We start from the raw sequence: 23,663 nt of genomic DNA on the forward strand, positions 1-23,663 counted from the left end.
TTCATGATCTGGATGAGAACCCAGTTAGTGGGGTCAGCAACCAGAGTGACGAGGCACGTGTGCCTCAGGTTCATGAGGATGTTCCCAGTTCATCTACATTGGCTGAGGATGGTATTTTAGGACAAAACAATCCTTCTGATGATCACTTGTTAGGTATCACTAGGTCTGGTAGAAATATTCGTTTACCAGCAAGATTTGATGACTTTGTTGTTGAAAGTTCTCATAAATATGGCTTGGAAAAATCTATAAATTACTCTTGTTTAACTAATGAAAGTAAGTGTTTTGTGTCAAACTTGAATAAGACTTTTGAGCCAAAAACATATTCTGAAGCCTCTTCTGATCCTAATTAGATCAAAGCTATGAATGAGGAAATGGAAGCATTATATAGGAATCATACTTGGGATATTGTAGATCTTCCGAAAAATAGAAAACCTATTGGTTGTCGTTGGATATATAAAATTAAATATAAATCAAATGGTGAGGTTGAGAGATATAAAGCTAGACTTGTTGCTAAAGGATATAACCAAAGGGAAGGAATAGATTATGAAGAGACTTTTTCACCTGTTGCTAAGATTGTTACGGTAAGAATTGTTATATGTGTTGCTGTAAATAATTCTTGGCCTCTTTTCCAACTTGATGTTAATAATGCATTTTTATATGGTAACTTAGCTGAAGATGTTTACATGACTCTTCCTGAAGGGTATCACACAAAAAATGATATTAGAGTTTGTAAACTTATTAAGTCACTGTATGGATTAAAACAAGCTCCACGAAAGTGGAATGAGAAATTGTGCTCTTCTTTATCTGATTTTGGTTTTGTTCAAAGTTTAAGTGATTATTCGTTATTTGTTAGGAAAAAGGATAACACAGTGGTTGTTTTGCTGGTATATGTGGATGATATAATTTTGACAGGGAATAGCAATGTAGAAATTGAGAATGTTAAAATGTTTCTTAAATCTAAATTTAGAATAAAAGATTTAGGTTTGTTGAAATATTTTTTGGGAATAGAAGTATTACCCACTAACAATGGTATTTGTTTAAATCAAAGAAAATATTGTTTGGAGCTTTTACATGAATTTGGAATGTTAGGTTGCAAACCTGTTAAAACTCCTTTGGAAGTTAATTTTGTTTTTAACAGGTACAGTGATGATGATTCAGATTTAATAAGTAATATTACTGAATTTCAAAAATTAATAGGGAAGTTGATTTATCTAACAGTAACAAGACCAGATATTAGTTATGTTGTTCAACTGTTGAGTCAGTTTATGCATAAGCCGAGAAAATCACATCTAAATGTTGCTTTTAGGTTATTGAGATATTTAAAAGATTCTCCAGGAAAAGGTGTTGTTGTTTCTAAAAATGATAATTTAGATGTTGTTGGTTATGTTGATGCTGATTGGGCAAAATGCTTGACAACAAGAAGGTCAGTGTCTGGATATTTAGTATATTTGGGTGGTTCACTTGTTTCATGGAAAAGTAAGAAACAAAGTACAATATCTAGGTCTTCAACAGAGTCTGAGTATCGTGCTTTAGGTACTGTTACTTGTGAAGTGTTGTGGATTTTGAAAATTTTAAGTGATTTAGGTTATTCAAATTTAACTCCTGTTAAACTTTTTTGTGATAATGAATCTGCTATTAAATTAGCATTGAATCCTGTTTTTCATGAAAAAACAAAACACTTTGAGATAGATGTTCATTTTATTAGAGAAAAGATTGAAAATGGTATTTTAAAATTAGTGAAAATTGATTCTTCAAATCAAAATGCAGATATTTTGACAAAATCTTTAACTGGTTTTCAACATGAGTTTTTATCAAAAAGATTAGGTCTTTTAAATTTGTTTTCAATTCATAATGTTGCTAAATGATAAGTTTGAGAGGGGGTGTTGAAAGATATTATATATATATACAAACTTATCATTTATCATTAAGTATATAGTTGTTATTGTATATTTGGTATGTATTTGTGTTTGGTATTTGTATATGTTCAGTGTACAGGGTAAGAAAGCACGCGGGTTGTTAAACCCGGTTTGGGTTCATGGATAGTCCGTGAGTTAATATTGATCCGAGTATATATAGTGAAGGATGAGTGGTTGCAGCACATACGATAGATATTTTTCTTCATTTTTCTTCACAGTTCGTCTCTTTCTCTTGGTTCTCTCTAGATTAGGGTTTATACCACAAGAACCAGTTTATTTTGTTAGATCTAATGTGTATCTGAGAGATGAGTGTGATTGTAGTGAGATTTTCCTTTGTATTTGTTTGATGTAAACCAACTGTTTCATAGTGAATGAAATGTTGATGTTGGGAAAATCTTGAGTTTATACTTTCTTACAATATATTGATGCAAGAATAAAAATTAATAACTTTCATAAATAAAATTAATAAATTTATCTCGATGAAAGATGGTCCAGTTTTTGTTACTATACACGGTTATGCTCTTGTCACTGTATCCGAACTCAAGATTGTGAATCTACTAACCAACCTCGAATCCGAGATCATAACAAAATATTCAAATTACAAAATAGGCATCAAGATCAACGTTAACACAATATTTTTATTTGAGCTCCAATACTATCATACAAAATTTATTCTAAGTTTAAAAAATATTAGTTTCTAGAACCTAGACCAAATGTCCTTCGCTTGGACTCTTGAACATCTTACATCCTTATCATATTATATTCTCACCATCATTATGTTTGGTATCCTATTCTTTTTTGCTGCATATCTAAGCGGATTTTCCATCATTTTATTTTATTTTAAGACATGTATATATCAAAGTTTTTAGTTTTTTATCATACTTGTTTAGTTTTTTATCATACTTGTTTTCACATGTATGGCTTTTAGATGTCTCAAGCTGATCATTGATCTTAAGTTAGAAGCATAGGTTGGTCGTTTTCATCATACGCCTACAGATATATCTAAATGCAAAATTGTTATTTTTTTTAAGTATATGGAAATACATTTTCTTATAGAAATGCGACAAATAATGATTAATATATATATTTTTAATTATTTTCATCAAAGTTGAAACTTGCAAACCCTGGGGACTGGTAATTGATATTGGGAAGTAGATGAAGGACCAATTTGCAATCCACTTCAACCCTAAACCCTTGTTTTTATGTGTCTGTGGTTTAATTCTCACTTAACGCGACCTTGGCTTTCTGCTTCCTCCGATTTCCGAAACATTTGCCGACGCCACCGGTAAGCCGCTTTCGGTGTTCTTCATTCTTATTAGTTTAGTGTTTCTTTAATCTGCATGTATGTCATCTCTTTGATGTCGATCGTATTGGCGTGCTCCACAAATAAAAATAGCTCAGAAAGTTAATAAAAACTTAATCTTTTCTTTTTTTACAGTTCAAATCGTTCATGCAGTAATGGCTGCATCATTGGAGATTACAACATCTGAGTTCTTACAAGTATGTATTATGTTTCGCTTGCTATTGTATTGATTTTTTTTTTTTGAAATTTATTATTTGGGCTGATGGTAATCTGTATAAATTTGTATAATTTACTTATGTAATTTTATTTATATAATTTCAGGGCTCAAGAAATCGCAACTTTTTCTTGCCAAAACCTTTACCAAAGAGCAGAAGTTCCCATTTGCTCTTTGGTTTATCTAAACACAAAAGAAACAATTTGGTGAGAATATGCAACCAAGGTGTTCGACGAAATTCCTCTAAGAAAGTCAGGGCTGTTGCATCGGTAGATGTACAAGATTTGGGCAGTGTTGACAAGTTAGGAACCGAAAAAGTGATTCACTTCTTTAGAACTCCTCTAATTCAAGATACAGCAAACGAAGAGTTGCTGAAGTCGATTCAGACCAAGATCTCAAATCAAATTGTGGGTCTGAAAACAGAACAGTGTTTCAACATTGGGGTCGATGGGAGTTTGTCATCTGAGAAGCTTTCAGTACTTCAATGGCTTCTAAGAGAGACCTATGAGCCAGATAATTTAGGGAATGAAAGCTTTTTCTCAGAAGAGAAAAAAGAAGGGCTCAACAGTGTGGTAGTTGAAGTCGGACCAAGGCTGTCTTTCACTACTGCATGGTCTGCAAATGCTGTGTCTATATGCCAAGCTTGTGGACTTTCAGAAGTCAGTAGATTGGAAAGATCAAGGCGATATATTTTATATGTTAAAGCAGGAAGCGTTCTTCTAGACACTCAAATCGAAGAGTTTGCAGCAATGGTGCATGATAGAATGACTGAATGCGTGTATCCCAACAAACTCATTTCCTTCAAAACAAGTCTAGTTCCTGAAGAGGTTTATACTATTCCTGTTATGGAAAAGGGTAGAAAAGCATTGGAAGAGATAAACCAACAAATGGGGTTGGCTTTTGATGAACAAGATCTACAATACTACACTAAACTTTTCAAAGATGATATTAAACGGGACCCAACAAACGTTGAGCTTTTTGACATTGCACAATCAAACAGTGAACACAGTCGCCACTGGTTCTTCACTGGAAAGATTGTAGTAGATGGTCAACCCATGGATCGAACCCTAATGCAGATTGTAAAGAACACTTTAAAGGCGAATCCCAACAATTCTGTGATTGGATTCAAGGACAATTCAAGTGCAATCAAAGGGTTTTTAGCAAACCAATTGCGACCCACAAAACCAGGATCCACATCTCCATTAAACCTTTCTACACGCGATCTTGACATTCTGTTCACAGCCGAAACTCATAATTTCCCGTGTGCAGTTGCACCATACCCCGGTGCGGAAACCGGTGCAGGAGGGCGAATTAGGGATACACACGCAACAGGAAGAGGGTCGTTTGTTGTTGCATCCACAGCTGGCTATTGTGTTGGGAATTTAAACATTGAAGGTTCATATGCTCCATGGGAAGACACATCATTTGAATATCCATCCAACTTGGCTTCACCTCTACAGATTCTTATAGATGCCAGCAATGGAGCATCCGATTACGGGAACAAATTTGGGGAGCCTTTGATTCAAGGCTACACGAGAACCTTCGGAATGAGACTCCCGAGTGGGGAAAGGCGGGAATGGCTGAAGCCGATCATGTTCAGCGCCGGAATCGGACAAATCGATCACACCCACATCACAAAAGGCGAACCCGACATCGGAATGCTGGTTGTGAAAATCGGAGGGCCCGCTTACCGGATCGGAATGGGAGGTGGTGCAGCATCCAGCATGGTGAGTGGACAGAACGATGCTGAGCTGGACTTTAACGCGGTCCAGCGTGGCGATGCTGAGATGGCACAGAAACTTTACCGGGTTGTTCGCGCGTGTATCGAAATGGGTGAAGATAATCCGATTGTAAGCATACACGATCAAGGAGCAGGTGGGAATTGTAATGTAGTTAAAGAAATCATCTACCCAGAAGGTGGAACAATTGATATTAGAGCTGTTGTAGTTGGGGACCACACCATGTCTGTTTTGGAAATATGGGGAGCCGAATATCAAGAACAGGATGCGATTTTAGTAAACCCTAAAAGCCGTGAACTTTTGGAATCTTTATGTAAAAGGGAACGCGTGTCAATGGCTGTAATCGGGAGTATAAATGGCGAAGGGCATATTCGTCTAATCGACAGTCACGCGATTGAAAAAAGCAAGTCAAACGGTCTTCCACCGCCTTTGCCAGCTGTCGATCTCGAACTTGAAAAAGTCCTCGGAGACATGCCACAAAAGACGTTTGAATTCCACCGAGTGAAAGATTTACGAGAGCCTCTCGAAATAGCTCCCGGGATTACATTAATGGATTCTTTGAAACGCGTGTTACGCCTTCCATCAATCTGTTCGAAGCGATTCCTGACAACGAAAGTGGACCGGTGTGTAACGGGCCTCGTGGCCCAGCAGCAAACGGTGGGCCCCTTGCAGATCACGCTCGCTGACGTGGCGGTGATCGCGCAGACGTATACGGATTACACAGGTGGCGCGTGTGCGATTGGGGAGCAGCCGGTGAAAGGGTTGTTGGATGCGAAGGCAATGGCGCGTTTGGCGGTGGGTGAAGCACTTACGAATCTTGTTTGGGCGAAGATTACGGGGTTGAGTGATGTGAAGGCGAGTGGGAATTGGATGTATGCTGCTAAACTTGATGGGGAAGGAGCTGCAATGTATGATGCTGCTGTTGCTTTGGAGGAGGCTATGATTGAGCTTGGGATTGCTATTGATGGTGGGAAAGATAGTCTTTCAATGGCAGCTCATTCAAATGGTGAAGTCGTGAAAGCTCCTGGGAATCTTGTGATTAGTGCTTATGCTACGTGTCCTGATATTACAAAGACTGTGACTCCTGATTTGAAGCTTAAAGATGAAGGTGTTCTTGTTCATATTGATTTGGCAAAAGGGAAACGAAGGTTAGGTGGATCTGCCCTTGCTCAGGTACTTTTCTACTTTTCTGTTTTTCACTTTGGATTACAGGTTTTGACTTTTGACAATTTGACTAATGTGCAGGTGTTTGACCAAATTGGGGATGAATGTCCTGATCTTGATGATGTTCCTTACCTGAAAACCGTGTTTGAGGTTGTTCAAGAGCTTATCTCCGGCGATCTGATCTCCTCTGGTCATGATGTCAGTGATGGTGGCCTTATCATCACCGCCTTGGAGATGGCTTTCGCCGGAAACTGTGGCGTTCAGATCAATCTAAATTCGAATGGAAAAAGCATCTTTGAAACCCTATTCTCAGAAGAACTCGGTCTCATTCTCGAAATCAGCAAATCAAATCTTGATAAAGTCACAAAAATTCTCCAAAACCATGGCGTTAATGGAGAGATCATAGGAGAAGTAACTTCCGATCCAAAAATTGGGTTGAAAATCGATGGGTTGACCCATTTGGATGAAAAAACCGCGGACCTTCGTGACATTTGGGAAGAAACGAGCTTCCACCTCGAAAAATACCAAAGACTAGCCGCTTCGGTGGCGGCGGAAAAGGACGGGTTAAAACACCGCCACGAACCCGCATGGCGGCTGTCGTTTACTCCGGCGAACACCGATCAGAAATACATGACCGCGGTGGTGAAACCGAAAGTGGCGGTGATTCGGGAGGAGGGCAGCAACGGTGACCGGGAAATGTCCGCCGCGTTCTTCGCTTCCGGGTTCGAACCGTGGGATGTGACAATGTCGGATCTTTTAAACGGGTCGATTTCATTGGATGATTTTAAAGGGATTGTTTTCGTGGGCGGGTTTAGTTACGCGGATGTTCTGGATTCCGCTAAAGGGTGGGCCGGGTCGATCCGGTTCAACCCGTCTGTTTTGAAACAGTTTCGGGATTTTTACAATCGGAAAGATACTTTTAGCCTTGGGGTATGCAACGGGTGCCAGCTCATGGCTTTGTTGGGGTGGGTCCCAGGACCCGGGGTGGCGACGGGCGACCCGGTGCAACCGCGGTTCGTGCATAACGAGTCGGGTCGGTTCGAGTGTCGGTTTGCGAGTGTGACGATTAAGGAGTCTCCGGCGATCATGTTGAAGGGGATGGCGGGGAGTACGGTGGGGGTATGGGCGGCTCATGGTGAAGGGAAGGCGTATTTTCCGGAGAAGGGTGTTTTTGACCGGATTTTGGAGGCGGATTTGGCTCCGGTGAGGTATTGTGATGATGATGGGGAGGTGACGGAGGAGTATCCGTTTAATTTGAATGGGTCTCCGGTGGGTGTGGCGGCGATTTGTTCGCCGGATGGGCGGCACTTGGCGATGATGCCACATCCCGAGCGGTGTTTTCTGATGTGGCAGTTCCCATGGTATCCCAAGGAGTGGGATGTGGAGAAGAAAGGACCGAGTCCGTGGTTGAAGATGTTCCAGAATGCTAGAGAATGGTGTTCTCGAGAGGAGTAAATTTGTATTTTTTTTTTTTTTTTTTTAAGTTTATTTTGAGTATGTTTCTTTTTTGTTTGTTGAGAATGATGCAAAATGGTGTTGTTTGCTTTGAACATATGCTGTTTAAGATCTCAGGTTTCAGAGTTTTATGTTCTGTTGGTATTTTTGTAACGTGCTATTTTAGTTGTTAAATAAGCACGGCTTATTTTGCCTTGTCATCATTTTTGTGCCATGTAGGCAATAATGTTTGCTTGATTTTAGATATAAGAAGCACATAATATTATACTGTATATTAAAATTCTCCATCCTTAACTAAGTAAATTTGCTAAGGATGGAGCAAAACTGATCCTTCTTTATATATACATTTGGTAAAATAGGTCCTGTGCTTTTTTGGGCAAAATCGGCCCTTCCTTTATGATTATCTGTTCTTTTTCAGCCTATTTTTGTGTGGGGCATTTTTTGCCATTTTTCCTATTCTTTATGGTCAGCTGTTGACACGTGTTTCTTTACGGTTATGTCCACCGTTTTTTTCCCCCAATCACCTTTGGATTGCTGTCCACGCCTAATTTCACCTTTCCACTGCTCAAATAATCTACCTTCCATCACCGGCTCCATTCGATGCTTCTCGATTCTTTAGAGAACCACCCCACCTCGAATTTCCTTCTCACCGGTCTTTGCTTTTGTCACCGGCGGTTTCCTCTGACATCTGCGTAGCTCGACTGTTGTTTTTATCCCTAACTTCACCAGTGGTCTCTCTATCCGAAAGCATTGAAGAAACCACAACAAGAAAACGGAGACACGAAACCTAGAGGCGCTAATGGATTCACCCCACCTCTTTTTCCACAGTTCATCAATCTCTTCCATCTACTGTAAGGTCTTCTAAATTCATTGAAGCGGTATGATTTTCTTTCTATTTTAGTTTGATTTAGCATCCTTCTTCACCATATGACGACCGTTGGATAATCAACTTACTCGATTCTTCTTCTCTCATCTCTATTTCCTTTTCAACGTTATTGCAGCCTATCCTTTACATTCGACAGCTTCTCTCTTTTCTTCTTCATTTGGATTTCATCGGCCATCCATAGGGAAACATCTACTGCGACGTATTCGAAGCCGGCTGATCATCGACTCCATTCCCACCTATTCGTCATGAATCCGCTTCCATGGTCGGTGCCTCAACGCTCTTCTACCACAGATTCCATCGTCGCACACAACAAATTGTAGAATCCGGTTCGATTCTATAAGCCCTACATCCAAAAATGGTCCCCGTTCCTCGCATTACCGTTTTCTCAAAATTAGGGCTTTCGTTTTAGTTTCTTTAGCAACTCTTTCATCTTGATCCCAAAATCTACTCTCTCTCATCTCTGATATCATTAAAATGAGATACGTGTTTCTTATTTCAGTGATAAAAAGATTGAAGGAGATGAAGGTTTGTGTTTAAGAAGCTAATTGATTGCTGAAAGAGTAGATTCCAAGGCTACTAACGAAGAATCTGAACAAATTGACAAAAAGATTTGCCTTTTTCATACTCATTGTATATTTGAATCTGTTTTCTTATAGTCAAATATGTTAGTGTGTATGTGTGTGTTTCAATAGTGAGTTTTTGATTGCTAATTCTTTATTAGATTCTCAAACATCACCATTTTGACTATGTTCTTTGTTTTTTAAAGCTAGCCGAGATCAATTATTCTTTTACTCTTATCTCTTGAATTTTTGTGTTCTTTGTGATTAAGCAAGTTTCACTTATGATTTGTATAATTGAAAGACTCCTGCAGCTGAATAAGGGAGGGAAGGAGACCGTATGTAAAAAACTCATACCTAATTTACATCATTATTGTTTTTTTTCTTTGTTCTTATGTTCTGCTAAGAGTTCATATTACAGCTAATTTTATTATTTGATTTACATATTTATGTACTTATTTTTAAATGTTTGAATTGAAAGGATGAAGTTGAAATATGGTTGGATAAAATAATCGTTGGTTTATGATAAAAGATTTTCCCCTGTTTTTAAACTATCATATAACCTTTTTTGTTTTAATATTCCTTTTTATCACAAACAGTAATGTCTAAGTATTTTTTTTTTTAAATTGGTAAAATAGTGATGCATGTGTGTCTTTAATGAGAAAAACTTAGCAGACTTATTCTATAAATTATAGAATTGCACTTTGATGAGTTTTTTTTATTGTTATCATGGCTTTGTTGGAGTAAAAGAGTTGATCTTGACAGATATGAGAATTTTTTTTTGGAGTGATGGTAACATATAGACTAGAAGCTTCCTTCTAAAAGATGTTGAAGGGTTAGAATGGGAAAAAATAGTTGTTAGTTGTTTTTATTTTGAACATTATTTTTATGGTTTATTATAATTTTTTATTTTTATTGATGATTAATTATGCTACTGGATGTATTTTCAGTATGGATTGAAATTAGAATTGTTGAGTATGGCTTCCACCTCATGAATTTGGTTGTAAATCGAGGTAACATTTTAATGGATCTATTGAAACCCATTTTATTTGAGTATTACTAGCCATTAACATATATTTCACTTTTTATTTTCCAATGCATGCTATGGTTTCTGGATTTGATATGTAATTGTTCAATTTGCATCCCAACTTGACTATCAATTATTCTTATTAGGTTTACATCTGGATGCTGTTGGAACAACTGTATGTGTTTCTGGGACTCATATCCATGCATTGAATTGCAAAATCATGGTTCGGGTATGCTGAAATGACTTGCAAAACCAAGGTTTAAGGTAATGATCTATTCAATTATTCTTATTTGGTTTGATTTTGTGGAATGTTTAAAAATTGTTTCGTTCATTATAAATTAAATTTATTTTATAAATAATCAGATTTTAGAAGATACATGCATGTTTTAAAGCCATTGGTTAAAAGAGGTGAAGGGGTTTGTCACTAAGATGGAAGAATGCATGGGTGCTTGTGATTGTATTATAACAAAGGTATACTGCTTCCTTCTATTCACCTCCAAATTTTGAATTTTTTGACATAGATTTTTGGGTTAAATGTCTATTTATGCAAAAAAGCGTTTTTTATATAATATGTAATATGTTTAATCTCAAAAAAGCCTTCTACTTTGTATTTTTTTTTTCCAAAAAACCCTCATCCTTCTAAATGCTTCAAAATAAACCCTCGACTTTTTTAGTTTTTCTTGAAAAAACTTCTCACAATTTATAATTTTTTTTGACAAAAAAATGACTAAAAGGGTCAGCTCGGAAAAAATGAAAAAATTTAAGGTCTTTTTCAGGAGAAAAATAAATTCGAGGTTTAGTCTGGAAAAATCACAAAATATTACTTTTTTTTAGATTAACCCTATTTTTTATACAAAATATGAAACATTGTTTTATATACCGGTAAAAAAGTGAAATATCATAAATAAGCATTTAACCGTTAGTCAAATCAATTGTCTATGCACAAATAAGATAATTCTTTCCAATTTCAAACTTATAATATTACTTTTTTGACACTTAAAAATTCAAAAGTCAACGTTGACTTTTCCATTGACCTTTTTATTTCTCATAGGCTGGTCGAGGCACAATTATAGAAGCCATGATCCCAGATCTCACCGTCATTCTAAACGATTACATTGTTGACCAGGTAATTTTGTTATTAAAGTTGATTTCAGAATGCAAGGGTAAAATGGCCATTTTTGTCTCAACACCTTAGAAATTTGATATTGTACAGGAAGTTGAAAATGTACCCTATGTAGTGGAAAATGGATGTGGGAAATTTTCAAAGTCACCAAAGGAGATTGTAGAAATTGTTGGTCAATGGTTTGGACCTAAAGCACATGAACACAAGACTATGATAGTGATTGATCTGAATTAAACTATCACAGATCAATGACAAACATCAAATATTAAAACACAGCATAAATTCAATCTGGGTACATATTTGTTTGTTTCTGAGAATTTTTTTAAGAAGGCTCAAAAACGATAGAAGAACAAGGATAAGATGAGCAACATGCCCACAGTGTGTAAATGAGGCTAATTTTCGGTGTCATTTTCGTGTTATACTTTGCTTTTTTCTTTGTTTTCAGATGATTCTTATTTAATCATGATACTTAAATTCTGAATATGTTTTTGTTTATCTGTGTAGCTTTAAGAATCCAACATATGTGTTTTAAAAAGAGAATAGATCTCAGTTTACTTCTACTTTATTTCATTTTTAGCCATCATACGTTCATAGTCAACCAACTATAGCATCATACTTCCATGATGAACGACTGATAAACAATGACAACATCTTTAACATAATGTATTTCGTCGGTTTTGTTTGACATTAGCGGCGAATCCAACCCCCGCGAAGCGGGGTTTCCTATCTAGTTTATATAAACTTAACTCAAAACTATAATAGTAACTTTTCATCTAGTTTTACCAAATCAATATAAATGTCAATTTTGACAAAAATAACAATTTTTTCTGTTTTGGTAAAACGACCACATTGTGTGTTTCACATACCCTTTAAAAAAAAGAAAACACTTGCTGTATTTTTTTTTTTCAAACATTCAAGGATTCATTATAAAATGATATTTTAGACCAATCAAAATTTGAACGTGACTATATATCTTATTCTAGTTATCTAATATCTAGTATTCGCTTTTGAAACATATATCCGAAACACTCCCTAAAAAACAAAACAAAAACAAATCAGGTTGATAAAACCAAAAGCTTTGAAGGATTTGGTCAAGAAGTACAAGAAATCATATCATACATACTTATAAAGCTATCATTTTTTTTGAATCTCATGCATTTGAAACCTTCATATTTTTTTCTTTCATCACATTCATTTGAAACTCCCATGACTTTTCAATTTCTTTATAATAATAATTATAATTTGGTAGTTAGGTTAAATAAATATCAAATCTAAAGTGTATTTATATATAAACTAAATTTCAATATTAAAATAATATATTTAGATCTACTTATAAAATTATGTTTTTTTAACTTTTAACATATTATACTTAATTTATTAGTTTTAATATATTGTTGGATATAAACCATTATAATTTTAAAGGGATAATTTTTGAACAATCTGTATAAAATACTTAAATTATTAATTAAAATATAACATTATAGGCTCAACTTAAATATAAATTTTATTTAACTTAAACAACCCAAAAATTATTTTATAAATAGTTAAAAGTGATAAATTGTAGTGTCTTTCTAATAATTATTGTAAGTTGGTTAATAAGGTTAAATAAATATCAAACCTAAAGTGTTAATAATAAATAGACTAAATTTCAATTTTAAAATAATATATTTACTTCTATTTATAAAGTTATGTCTTTAAATTTTAACATATTATACTTAATTTATTAGATTTAAAATGTTGTTGCATGTAAACCATTATCAGTTTAAAGCTGCAATTTTTGAATAGTTTGGACAAAATACTTAAATTGTTAATTTAAATATAACATTACAGTGTCAACTTAAATATAAATTTTAGTTCCACTAAAAAAAACAAATAATATTTTGTAAATAGTTAAAAGTGATAAATTATAGTGATAAACGCAAAAAACTAAATTGTAATATCAGTTTAACTAAAATATTTTCTAAATATATTTATATAATCGTTAAAAAATTTCAAATAAGTAGCTTAAAATAACTTATAATAACAATAGTTAAAAATAACTCTATATAAATGATTATATTATTACATTTAAAATCACAAAATAATGTTTGATGTTTTAAATAATGATAATGATAGAAATTAAAACATTAAGCAAATATATTTTAAAAATTAGTTAAAAATAACAACTATAAATAATATTAAACTATATATAATATTTAATTTTATTGATATATAACTCGCGAGCAGAAGTCATTCAAACGATTGAGATTATGACGTTATAATAGATTTATATATTATCATATAATTCAAAATAGTCAATATATTATATCAATTTAATATACAAATTATTATATCAAATTTAACAACAATGTTAGTGTTATATTTTAAAAAATATATATTTGTAAAGACTTCAATTATATAGGTGTTTCTGCGCATTACAATATCAATTCAAATATAAATTTCAGTTCCATTTAAAAAAAACTAAAGAATATTTTGTAAATAATTAAAAGTGATAAAAGCAAAAACAAAATTGTAATTTCAATTTAACTAAAATATTTTTTAAATATATTTTTATAATCGTTAAAAGTTTCCAAATAAGTAGCTTAAAATAACTTATAATAACAATAGTTAAAAAAACTCTATATAAATGATTATATTGTTAGCTTTAAAATAAAAAAACAATGTTTGATGTTTTAAATAGTTATAATGATAGAAATTAAAACATTAAGCAAATAAATTTTAAAAAATTAATTAACAATAAAAACAACTATAAATAACATCAAATCATATATTATATTTAATTTTATTCATGTGTAACTCGCGGATAGAAGTCATTAAAACGATTGAGATTATGAAGTTATAATAAATGTATATATTATCATATAATTCAAAATAATCAATATATTATATCAATTTAGCATATACAAATTATTATATCAAATTTAACAACAACGTTATTGTTATATACAAAAAATGATATATTTGTAAAGACTTCAACTATATAGGTGTTTCTGCGCAACGCACGGGCATTCGCCTAGTGCAGTAATAATCTTCCCAGAAAACCTGAAAGTTTGACTATTTTAGTTTTGTGATCAGAAACAATACCAAAGAAACCAAATGGATTTTGGTACTTTATTTATCTTCATAATTAATTGTCCTGCCATAAAATTAAGTTCTTTACTTTTTGAGCTTATAATGGGGGATGCATAGGTGCTAAACCAAAATCGATTAAGCTTCACAGAAAAAAAGTTAAGAGTTGGGACTTAAAACTTTTTTACATTTTTAAATATAAAAAAATCAATATTAAATTAGTTAAATCTTAATTAAAAAATATAAAAGTGTATATAACCTTGTAAAATTGAGCCAACCATTAGTGCTTGGGGAGCTCAAAAACACATTTTTGTGCCCAAGCAACTCCCTACTGTATGAATTGATAAGTATCTAACCTCCTTGATTCACATTTTTATCAATACACTAACTTGAGAAGTAGAAGAAAGGAACTCATGTTGTTTGAGATAAAGTAAAAAAAGGTGTTACTGATCATCTGGTAAGTAAAGAGGGAAAGAAGAGAAAAGTGGAAGTAGGGTTTGAAAGAGAGGGATGCAGGTTTAAGGGTCATCCCACATCGGCTGCTGGAATGAGAGAGAAGGTGTGAGAGTCGTTACTTAAAGCAAGCAGCTGAGAGAAGGAAAGGCACGCAGCCATGTGGTAAGCACAAAGCGAACTATTCTTTCGCCTTTTACTAAAGAATACCGTGTGCTTGCCATACACAGTGGCATAAGCCTATTTTTGGAGAGTCCCTTCCTTCATTGGTGGGCTCCAACCAATTTTCAGTGTTCAAATCTTCAATAGTTCCTGTGTAACAATCATAAGTCAGGAGTATAAAAGTTTTGCAACTAACTAAAAAGCCTATAAAGTTGTTGAAAACACAAGAAATGAATCAATATAGAAAAAACCTGTACTTAGGCAGTAGAGTTCAAGATCAACAACAAATTTTCATCTCTTTTATTACTTTATTAATCTTTGATAATATTGATTTTTCTGCCATAAAATTTCTTGACTTTTTGAGCTTCTAATTTGGTGATACATAGCTAAACGGTTAAAACCCAAATCAAGAGGGTGTTTGGGAAAACTTTTTAAATGACTTTTGTCTTTTAACTTTTCTAAAAAGATATAAAGATGTTTGGATGATGCAAAAGTTCTTTTCAAAATAACTTTTTGTAAAGAAGAAAAATGGTGAGTTTCAAAAGTCAAGAAAGTGTGATTTTTTGTAACTTTTGGACTTTTAAAGCTAAATCACACTCAAAAGTCAAAAAATACTACCCAAACACTTTTTAAAACCCACTTTTGGCTTTTGTTTCCTCAAAAGAACTTTTATAGAAAGAACTTTTACAAAAAGATCTTTTAGGCTTAAAAAGTTTTCCCAAACACCCCCCAAGTAAGCTTCTTTTGCCAAACCAAAAATTGACCTGGTCAATAGTTTCTTAGGTAAACCAAACATCGCCTGAATAAAATTCATACAAAAAAGTTAAGAGTTAGGACTTATACATTCTTTATACGTTTAAGTATACTAGTGTATATAAACCTTGTTTATATTTCTAATATAATTGTATATAAGTTAGTAGAACTTAGGAAAACATTAGTGTTTCCAGACCTCAAAACTCATTTTGTGCCCAAGCAACTCACTAATGTATCAACTGATAATTATCAAACCTCCTTGATTTAATTTACGATATGAAAATGTACAATTTACCAATACATTAATACTTACCAAGTACAAGAAAGGAACTCATGTTGGTTGAAATAAACGTCAAAAAGATCACGAATCATCTTGTTTTGAATAGTATGAAATGCTGAAATCTGAAAACCTGTTTGAAAACCATTCTAATCCTTGATAAGTGAGCTGAATAAAAGGACTTAGTTTAAGTCATTATCCATTCTCACAATACCTTTGTCCAAAAGTAAAACGAACTTTCACCTATTTATCCATTTCATTTACCAAAATATGAAATTCTAACTTCCTAAGATTGCTGTTTTTCTTCACGAAAATGTTCTTTTTTTGGTCTACTAAAAATAATCTTTCACGAAATATCTAATTCCAGTTATAATATCTAGTAATTTCTATCAAAACCCATATCCATGAACAGTGAACACCTCATAAAAAACAGATCAAAAACCAAATCGAAGTAAGTGAAGGGGAAAAAGAAGAGAAATGTGGGAGAAGAGTTTGAAACATTACAGAGGGATGCAAGTATGGGGCTCATCCCACATCGGCTACTTGAATGAAACAGAAGGTATCAAACTCATTACATAAACCAAGCAGCTGGGATGTGAGAAGGCACGCAGCTACGCAGTGAACACAAAGCGAACTATTCTTTCGCCTTTTACTAAAGAATACCGTGTGTTCGCTGCATTAAGTGGCATACGCCTATTTTTGGAGAGTCCCTTTCAATTAGGGCTCCAACCAATTTCAGAGTTCAACTTTCCAATTGTCCACATTGAAAAAGCCTAATTGTACTCAACCCCTAGAAGTTGAGTATATAAACGAGTTTGACATAGCATCAGGAAAACTAACCTGGTTTAAGTATGAGATTGAGATTTGTCTAAATCTAAGAAATTGGTGTTTGTTTGATGAAAAGTCAACTTCTCCACATGCGCCTGACCCGAGAATATTAACTGAAGTTGCGTGTTTTAGATCGATTTTTATACATAATCATCGTCTTCTTTTCTCTCGGTATGTTGGGGTTTTCAATGTACATTTAGATATTTTTTTTACTTTTGTTTTCTTCCTGTTGGAGATATTGTCTTCGTCATATTAAAACTCAATGTTTAGATTAGGGCTCTTGTATTCGACTGTAAATCAATAAAAGTGAAAGAGTTTTAGTTTTTCTACAATTTGCTTGAAACATGTAGTCAATTATATGATATAAGTTGAAAGAATTCATGACAGAAAATATTAAACTTACTACAATTATTTACAAGAACCATCCCTTAAAGAGATTAACCAAACACCACCGTGTTTCACATACCCTTATCAAAATGTAAAATAAACTTACTACAATTATTTACATATTTATTTTTATAAAATGAAACTCTAACTTAATAAAACTCATTTTTTTCTTCCACAAAAGGTTCTTTCCGAACAAATAGAATTTATCCGTCACTAAAGATATCATTCTAGTTATCAAATATCTAGTATTTACTTTCAAACCTCACTTCCTAAAAACAAAATCAAAGTAAAAGAAAGGGAATAAGAAGAGAGAAAGAGGGGGTGAAAGATTTGCATATATCTAATAAGGAGGAATGATGTTGCAGTTTAAAGGGTAACAACTTGTATGAGAAGAAATAAAGAGAAAGAAACCATAATTCTCATTAGTGCAATACTGATTACAAAGATGCTTATATACATGTTTACAATACGCTAACAACCTCTAACTAACTAATTGGGCTTAACAATCTTAACTAATTAGAGTGTTAAATTACATTAATACCCCCGGTATCCCCCCTCAAGATGACCGTGAAAAAATAGATTTCAAGGCCATCTTGGACATTAAAAGGCAACAGTTTAGCAGGTGTTAGTGGTTCGGTGAAAATGAGTTCTTATTGGAAGAAGTTTGATGGTTTGATCAATGATTTTGTCCCAAATGAAGTGACAATCAATCTCCATGTGTTTTGATCTTTCATGGAAAGTAGGATTGGATGTTAATTGGATGGTAGGTTGATTATCACAGAAGATGAGGTTTGGTTCATTTTGCGTTACACCAAAATCACTTAACAAGCGTCTTAACCACATAAGCGCACAGGTGACAGCAACAATGGCTCTATATTATGCTTCTGTAGATGATTGAGCTACAGTATTTTGCTTCTTATATCGCCAAGAAATGAGAGAATCTCCAATAAAAACACAAAATCCTGTAACAGATCTTCTTGTGGCCTTGCATCCTGCCCAATCAGCATCACTAAAAGCTCTTAATTGGAGAGAATTAGTTGCTGAAAGAAATAACCTTTGTCCTGGATTAGATTTTAAGTATCTAAGAAGATGTGTTGCAACATGCATATGATGAGTTTTGGGTTTGTTGAGATATTGACTCAAACGGTGAACAACATAAATAATATCAGGCCTTGTGGTGGTCAAATACAACAATCGACCAATAAGTCTTCTGTATTGAAACTCATATTGTAAAAATTCTCCTTCAAAATTTGATAATTTGTATTTGGGATCCATAGGTTGATGTGTTGGCTTTGTTGCTAAAAGTCTCATATCTTCAAGAAGCTTTAGAGTATATTGCCTTTGTGAAATAAAAATTCCAGTTTTTTATCTAGCAATCTCAAGACCTAAAAAATGTCTCAAATTTCCCAAGTCTTTTAATTTGAAATGAGCACTTAAAGCTTTTTTAACCAACTGTATTTCGGATGTTGATGCTCCTGTGATGACCAGGGCCGGCTCAACCAATTTGGAGGCTCTAAGCGAACCAAAAAATTGGGGCCCTTTGACATTACTAAAATAACTTATAATACATCCACACTGAATTATGTCCTTGAATTTGTAGAAACTAAACAAACAATAAGCTAATGAACCTAATGACGCTAATATCATCTTCATAAAGTAAATAAATACATGTATCTCCTGCTTGAAATAATTTTATCATCATCTATGACACAGAATACCCCAATAATTACACAAACATGATCCTTAAAGCGGCTGCAATTCTTGTAAATGCAACAGAACATTAAGTGTTCAAACACACAAATTATGGCAAACAATCAGTTGCTTTTATTCGAACAGCAGTATGCTCTCAGTCTCTCAGTATAAGAAAGTTTACAAGACTACAATACAATTAATATCATATGACATGAAAACAAGTTAACAAGATTAGAAGAAGAACAGATGGATCATGGAACTTGGAAGAAGTCGTTTATTACCGTTTATGGAGATTGGAGAAGGCAAGCTTCAATGGAGAAGGAAGAAACCGTATGCAGTGCAGCAGTGGAGAACTAGAAGGAAGACACTGTATGTAGTTGTGTGGCACAACTTGTGCTGTGAATCAGAACTCAGAAATCAGAAGAAGAAGAAGATCGAGCAGGGCAGCAGGCGATGAGGGCGCAAACACAGAAATCGTATGCTGTATGCAGTGGAAGAAAGAAACGTCGTTTTTTTTTCTTAGCCGTTTATAGCCTTACCCGGATTAGGGATATAATACATGGACTCCTTGGTTTGTGGGGCCCTAAGCCCTAACTTTGATTTACTATGCATTAAGCCGACCCTGGTGATGACTATATCATCCACATAAACTAGCAAAGCAACATATGATGAACCAACACCTTTAAAAAAATAAAGAATAATATGATTCTGATTGTGTGAAACCCAAAGTGCTTAAAAAACTATAAAACATGGAGTACCATTATCTTGAGGCTTGTCTCAAACCATAAAGAGATTTTTGGAGTTTACATACCATTTGTTGTTGTCCTGAAGAAGAAAAATTACCAGAATACCCTTGAGGCAATTATATATACATTTAGAAATGCATTGTTCACATCTAATTGGATAAGTGGCCAATTGTTTTTAGCAGCTAAAGCAAGAAGTAGCTTCACTGTAACAAGTTTAGCTACAGGAAAATAAGTATCTAAAAAGTCAACTCCTTCTTGTTGATAGAACCCTTTTGCAACAAGCCGTGCTTTGAATCTTTCTACTGTTTCATCATCTCTTCTTTTGATCTTATACACCCATCGACACCCCAATGGCTTTCTGTCTTTTGGGTAAGGGTATATTTGGAATATCAGAATTTGGAATGGAATTGGTTGAAATTGGAATTGAAATGGGATTTGGAACTTGTTGTAAAACTGGAGATGAAGATTCATGATATGAATCAAAGGTTCTTGGTAATACAACCATAGAAAAAGGATCATCAACAAAGGAATGAGTTGTATTTATGAATGGAAAAACAGTTTCATGAAATACAATATCTCTTGACATGAAGATTTCTCTTGTGGGCAAGTCAAGTAACTTGTATGCTTTCATGCCAGGTAGATACCCTATGAAAACACAAGATTTTGCACGTGGCTCAAACTTGGTTCTATGTGTTGTTAAAGTAGAGGCAAAAGCTAAGAAACTGTGACATCCCCAAAATCTCGGCCAGAAAAGACCGATTTTCATTTATGCTTTTAAATATTTTCAGAGTAAATCCTTTTGATTTGAAAGAGTTGCGGAATTTGTTCCCAAAAACAAAACATGATAAAACATTGTTTACCGAAGCATTTCATAAAAGAAATGTATTTTCATTATAATCAAAACTCGGGGTGTCATGTTCCGATACAGACCAATAAGCATAAACGAATACATTACAAGTCATATAACAAATATAAACATATGCAGACTTGTAAACAAAACAACTTGATGGTTCATCCATCTCATGCCCTTCCGCCACTACCTGTAATACAATTTAAAACTGAGCGGGTCAGGCTTGGGAGCCTGGTGAGCATATAGGGTTTTCAACCCACAATAAATATCATATTTAATTTTCACCAACCAACAATAACCCAATTACCCATTCCCGTTATTCTCACTTTAATGTCCCTAAAACAACTAACATAGGGGACCTAGTCTAAGAATATTTCATCGGGGCGACAACACATGCTTCGGGGGTACCTCAGCAATATAAGTCAAATAAGGCAACCATGAGGGGGATGGAGTACAGCGAATGAACACCCAAGTTCATTAACACCTACAGGTGGCGAACCTGCTAATGTTTCCACAAGACTGTCTAGAATAGCCAGTGGTCGTCATCTAAACTCCGCTAGATGACTCAATCAAACAACAACGAGGCCTCTCATCTGTTTATTACACACCAACGGTCTACCCATGTTCTACCCAACATATTAGTAGATAAAAATATACATTTGTATACATAGTTTAAAGAAAACTTGTATAGCATGCTTTAATCAACACATATATCACATAACAGATGAGGCACACACACACATAACACGTATCTCATAAAGAAATAAGCAGATCTATAAGATAGAAGAGAGTGAATACTCATTCACACATAACACAACCAAATATATACACATAGCACGTATTTTTATATAAAATACTTCGTATTATTGTATTAGAAGAAATAACTACACACTCACTTGATCAGAAGATGATCGGACAACACTACGGCTTATAGAAGTAGTAATCCACAGCAGATCTGGAAGATCTCCTCGAAAATCGAACTTCTCGCGGGCAGAGCTTCGACTCGGGAACCACACTTTTCGGGATCTTCGGGATCTCGGGACTTGCCTCGGGGCTAGAGTATGATACCGGGACTTCGGGATAGCTTCGGCACGAAAAACGATGCAAAAGACTAGAGAGAAGAGAAGAAAATGAACAAGACATAAGGCTGTCTTCGGATTCCTTTATATAGAGGCTGGAGCCTCGGAGTACGCGGGGCGTACTGCGTTACGCGGGGCGTACTGCCCAAAACGTCATTGCTTACGTATCCGAAGTGCTCGAGTGCGAGTGTCGACATCCCTCGGAGTACGCGGGGCGTACCTCGGATCAGATCGGTGACTCATTCGGATAATACTTCCGAATTTTGATTTAAAAATAAATACAAAATGATTAATAAACTTCGGAAATTCATAACTTCTTCATACGAACTCCGTTTTCGACGTTCTTTATATCCACGGAAAGGTGAGACCATGCTCTACGACTTTCGTTTACACTCCGTCGGCTAATTTTGACTTTATTTTTATTAATTATTTTTAATAGGCCGGGACAGAAACTTTCGTTATAAATTCATAACTTCTTCGTTTAACGTCCGTTCTCGCCTAACTTTTTATCGTTTCAATACCAACAATGAGATCTTCGATTCTCATTTAGATTGCTTCGGCTAACAACCGCTCGATCTCAAATCGAGTAAAACAGGCTGTATACCGCTAAGCCGGAACTTCGATAAATCATAACTTCCTCATACGAAGTCAGATTTGGGCGTTCTATATATATTCGGAAACCTCGTTTCAATTACTACAACATTAATCAAATATATTAAGTTTATTTTACACTTAAATTTTGACGCTTATTTTTATTCTTAATTAATCAAACCACATAATTAAGCAATTAAGCACAAAACACAAAATACTCAAATAATACATTATTATTATTATTTCAAAACGGGTTACAAAGGTTAACCTAGACTATTACATTGCTACAAATGGCAAGCCCGGAAACACAGGCGTTACAATTCTCTCCACCTTAGAATGATTCCGTCCCCGGAATCACACATCAACAAACAAATGCGGATAGCGACTCAACATGTCACTCTCCGTCTCCCAGGTGAGATTCGGCCCATTCGTGTGTTTCCATCGGACAAGCACTAACCCAACCATTTTGCGTCGCAACTTCTTAGTCTTTCGGTCAACAATTGTCTCTGGTTCTTCAATCAACCTTTTGTTCTCATCAATTCTCAATTCAGAAATTGGAATTATATCGGGAACTTCTCCCGTGAACTTCCTCAAATAACACACATGAAAAGTGTTGTGAATTCCATTCAGCTCTTCGGGTAATTCGAGCTTGTAAGCTTGGTTCCCAATCCTCTGAAGGACTTTAAACGGTCCAATAAACCTTGGACTCAACTTTCCCCTTTTACCAAATCTTATAAGTCCCTTCCACGGCGAGACTTTAAGCAGAACCGAATCTCCAACCTCAAAAGTCATCGGTCTTCGCTTCTTGTCAGCATAGCTCTTTTGACGATCTTGAGCTGCTAACATTCTTTCCCTAATTATTTTCAACTTTTCAGCAGTTTGATGAACCATCTCCGGTCCCATAAACTGCTTTTCCCCAGCCTCAAGCCAACAAGACGGCGTACGACACTTCTGTCCATACAAAGCTTGATAAGGTGCCATCTTAATGCTCGAGTGAAAACTATTATTATAGGAAAATTCTACCAAAGGTAAATGTTCATCCCAATTACCTAGGAATTCCAAGGTACATGCTCTCAGCATATCTTCAAGTGTTTGTATCGTTCTTTCACTCTGACCATCAGTCTGCGGATGGTAAGCTGTGCTTAAACATAACTTGGTACCCATTTCCTCTTGTAGACTTTTCCAAAACCTTGAGGTGAAACGGCTATCACGATCCGATACAATCGTTAACGGAACACCGTGAAGCCTCACAATTTCCTTCACATAAGAATTTGCAAGCTTCTCCATAGACCACTTCTCCTTGGCCGCTATGAAATGCGCACTTTTAGTGAATCGATCAACGACCACCCAAATCATGTCGTGACCATTCTTTGTTCTGGGCAGTTTAGTGAC

At 34.8% G+C, this 23,663-nt stretch overlaps 1 protein-coding gene, 2 long non-coding RNA genes and 2 other non-coding genes across 6 annotated transcripts; 4 read left to right on the forward strand and 1 right to left on the reverse strand.

Annotated features, from left to right (window-relative positions):
* Positions 1-2,863: 2,863 nt before the first annotated feature.
* LOC111901939 (probable phosphoribosylformylglycinamidine synthase, chloroplastic/mitochondrial) lies at positions 2,864-7,994 on the forward strand. The gene is made up of 4 exons (XM_023897805.3): positions 2,864-3,201; positions 3,355-3,416; positions 3,541-6,345; positions 6,418-7,994. The coding sequence occupies exons 2-4, from the start codon at positions 3,375-3,377 to the stop codon at positions 7,789-7,791; spliced, it is 4,221 nt and encodes a 1,406-aa protein (XP_023753573.1). The 5' UTR covers positions 2,864-3,201; positions 3,355-3,374; the 3' UTR covers positions 7,792-7,994.
* Positions 7,995-8,676: 682 nt separating this feature from the next.
* LOC122194750 (uncharacterized) lies at positions 8,677-11,954 on the forward strand. Its single transcript, XR_006184485.2, has 5 exons — positions 8,677-10,247; positions 10,408-10,525; positions 10,625-10,732; positions 11,313-11,387; positions 11,475-11,954. It is a non-coding gene; the product is annotated as an uncharacterized LOC122194750 (long non-coding RNA).
* Positions 11,955-14,246: 2,292 nt separating this feature from the next.
* On the reverse strand, positions 14,247-17,143 carry LOC111901938 (uncharacterized). Of its 2 annotated transcripts, none has more exons than XR_006184486.2 (4): positions 16,939-17,143; positions 16,135-16,231; positions 14,713-15,218; positions 14,247-14,426 (listed from the first exon to the last, which is right to left on the reverse strand). It is a non-coding gene; the product is annotated as an uncharacterized LOC111901938 (long non-coding RNA). The 2 variants fall into 2 exon arrangements; XR_006184487.2 differs by having other exon boundaries at positions 16,603-17,143.
* On the forward strand, positions 15,063-15,181 carry LOC111901991 (U5 spliceosomal RNA). The gene has a single exon (XR_002853650.1). It is a non-coding gene; the product is annotated as a U5 spliceosomal RNA (small nuclear RNA).
* Positions 16,708-16,824, forward strand: LOC111901990 (U5 spliceosomal RNA). Its single transcript, XR_002853649.1, has one exon. It is a non-coding gene; the product is annotated as a U5 spliceosomal RNA (small nuclear RNA).
* Positions 17,144-23,663: the final 6,520 nt, after the last annotated feature.

The sequence above is a fragment of the Lactuca sativa genome, chromosome 6, assembly GCF_002870075.4.
Source record: "Lactuca sativa cultivar Salinas chromosome 6, Lsat_Salinas_v11, whole genome shotgun sequence".
Lineage (NCBI taxonomy): Eukaryota > Viridiplantae > Streptophyta > Magnoliopsida > Asterales > Asteraceae > Lactuca > Lactuca sativa.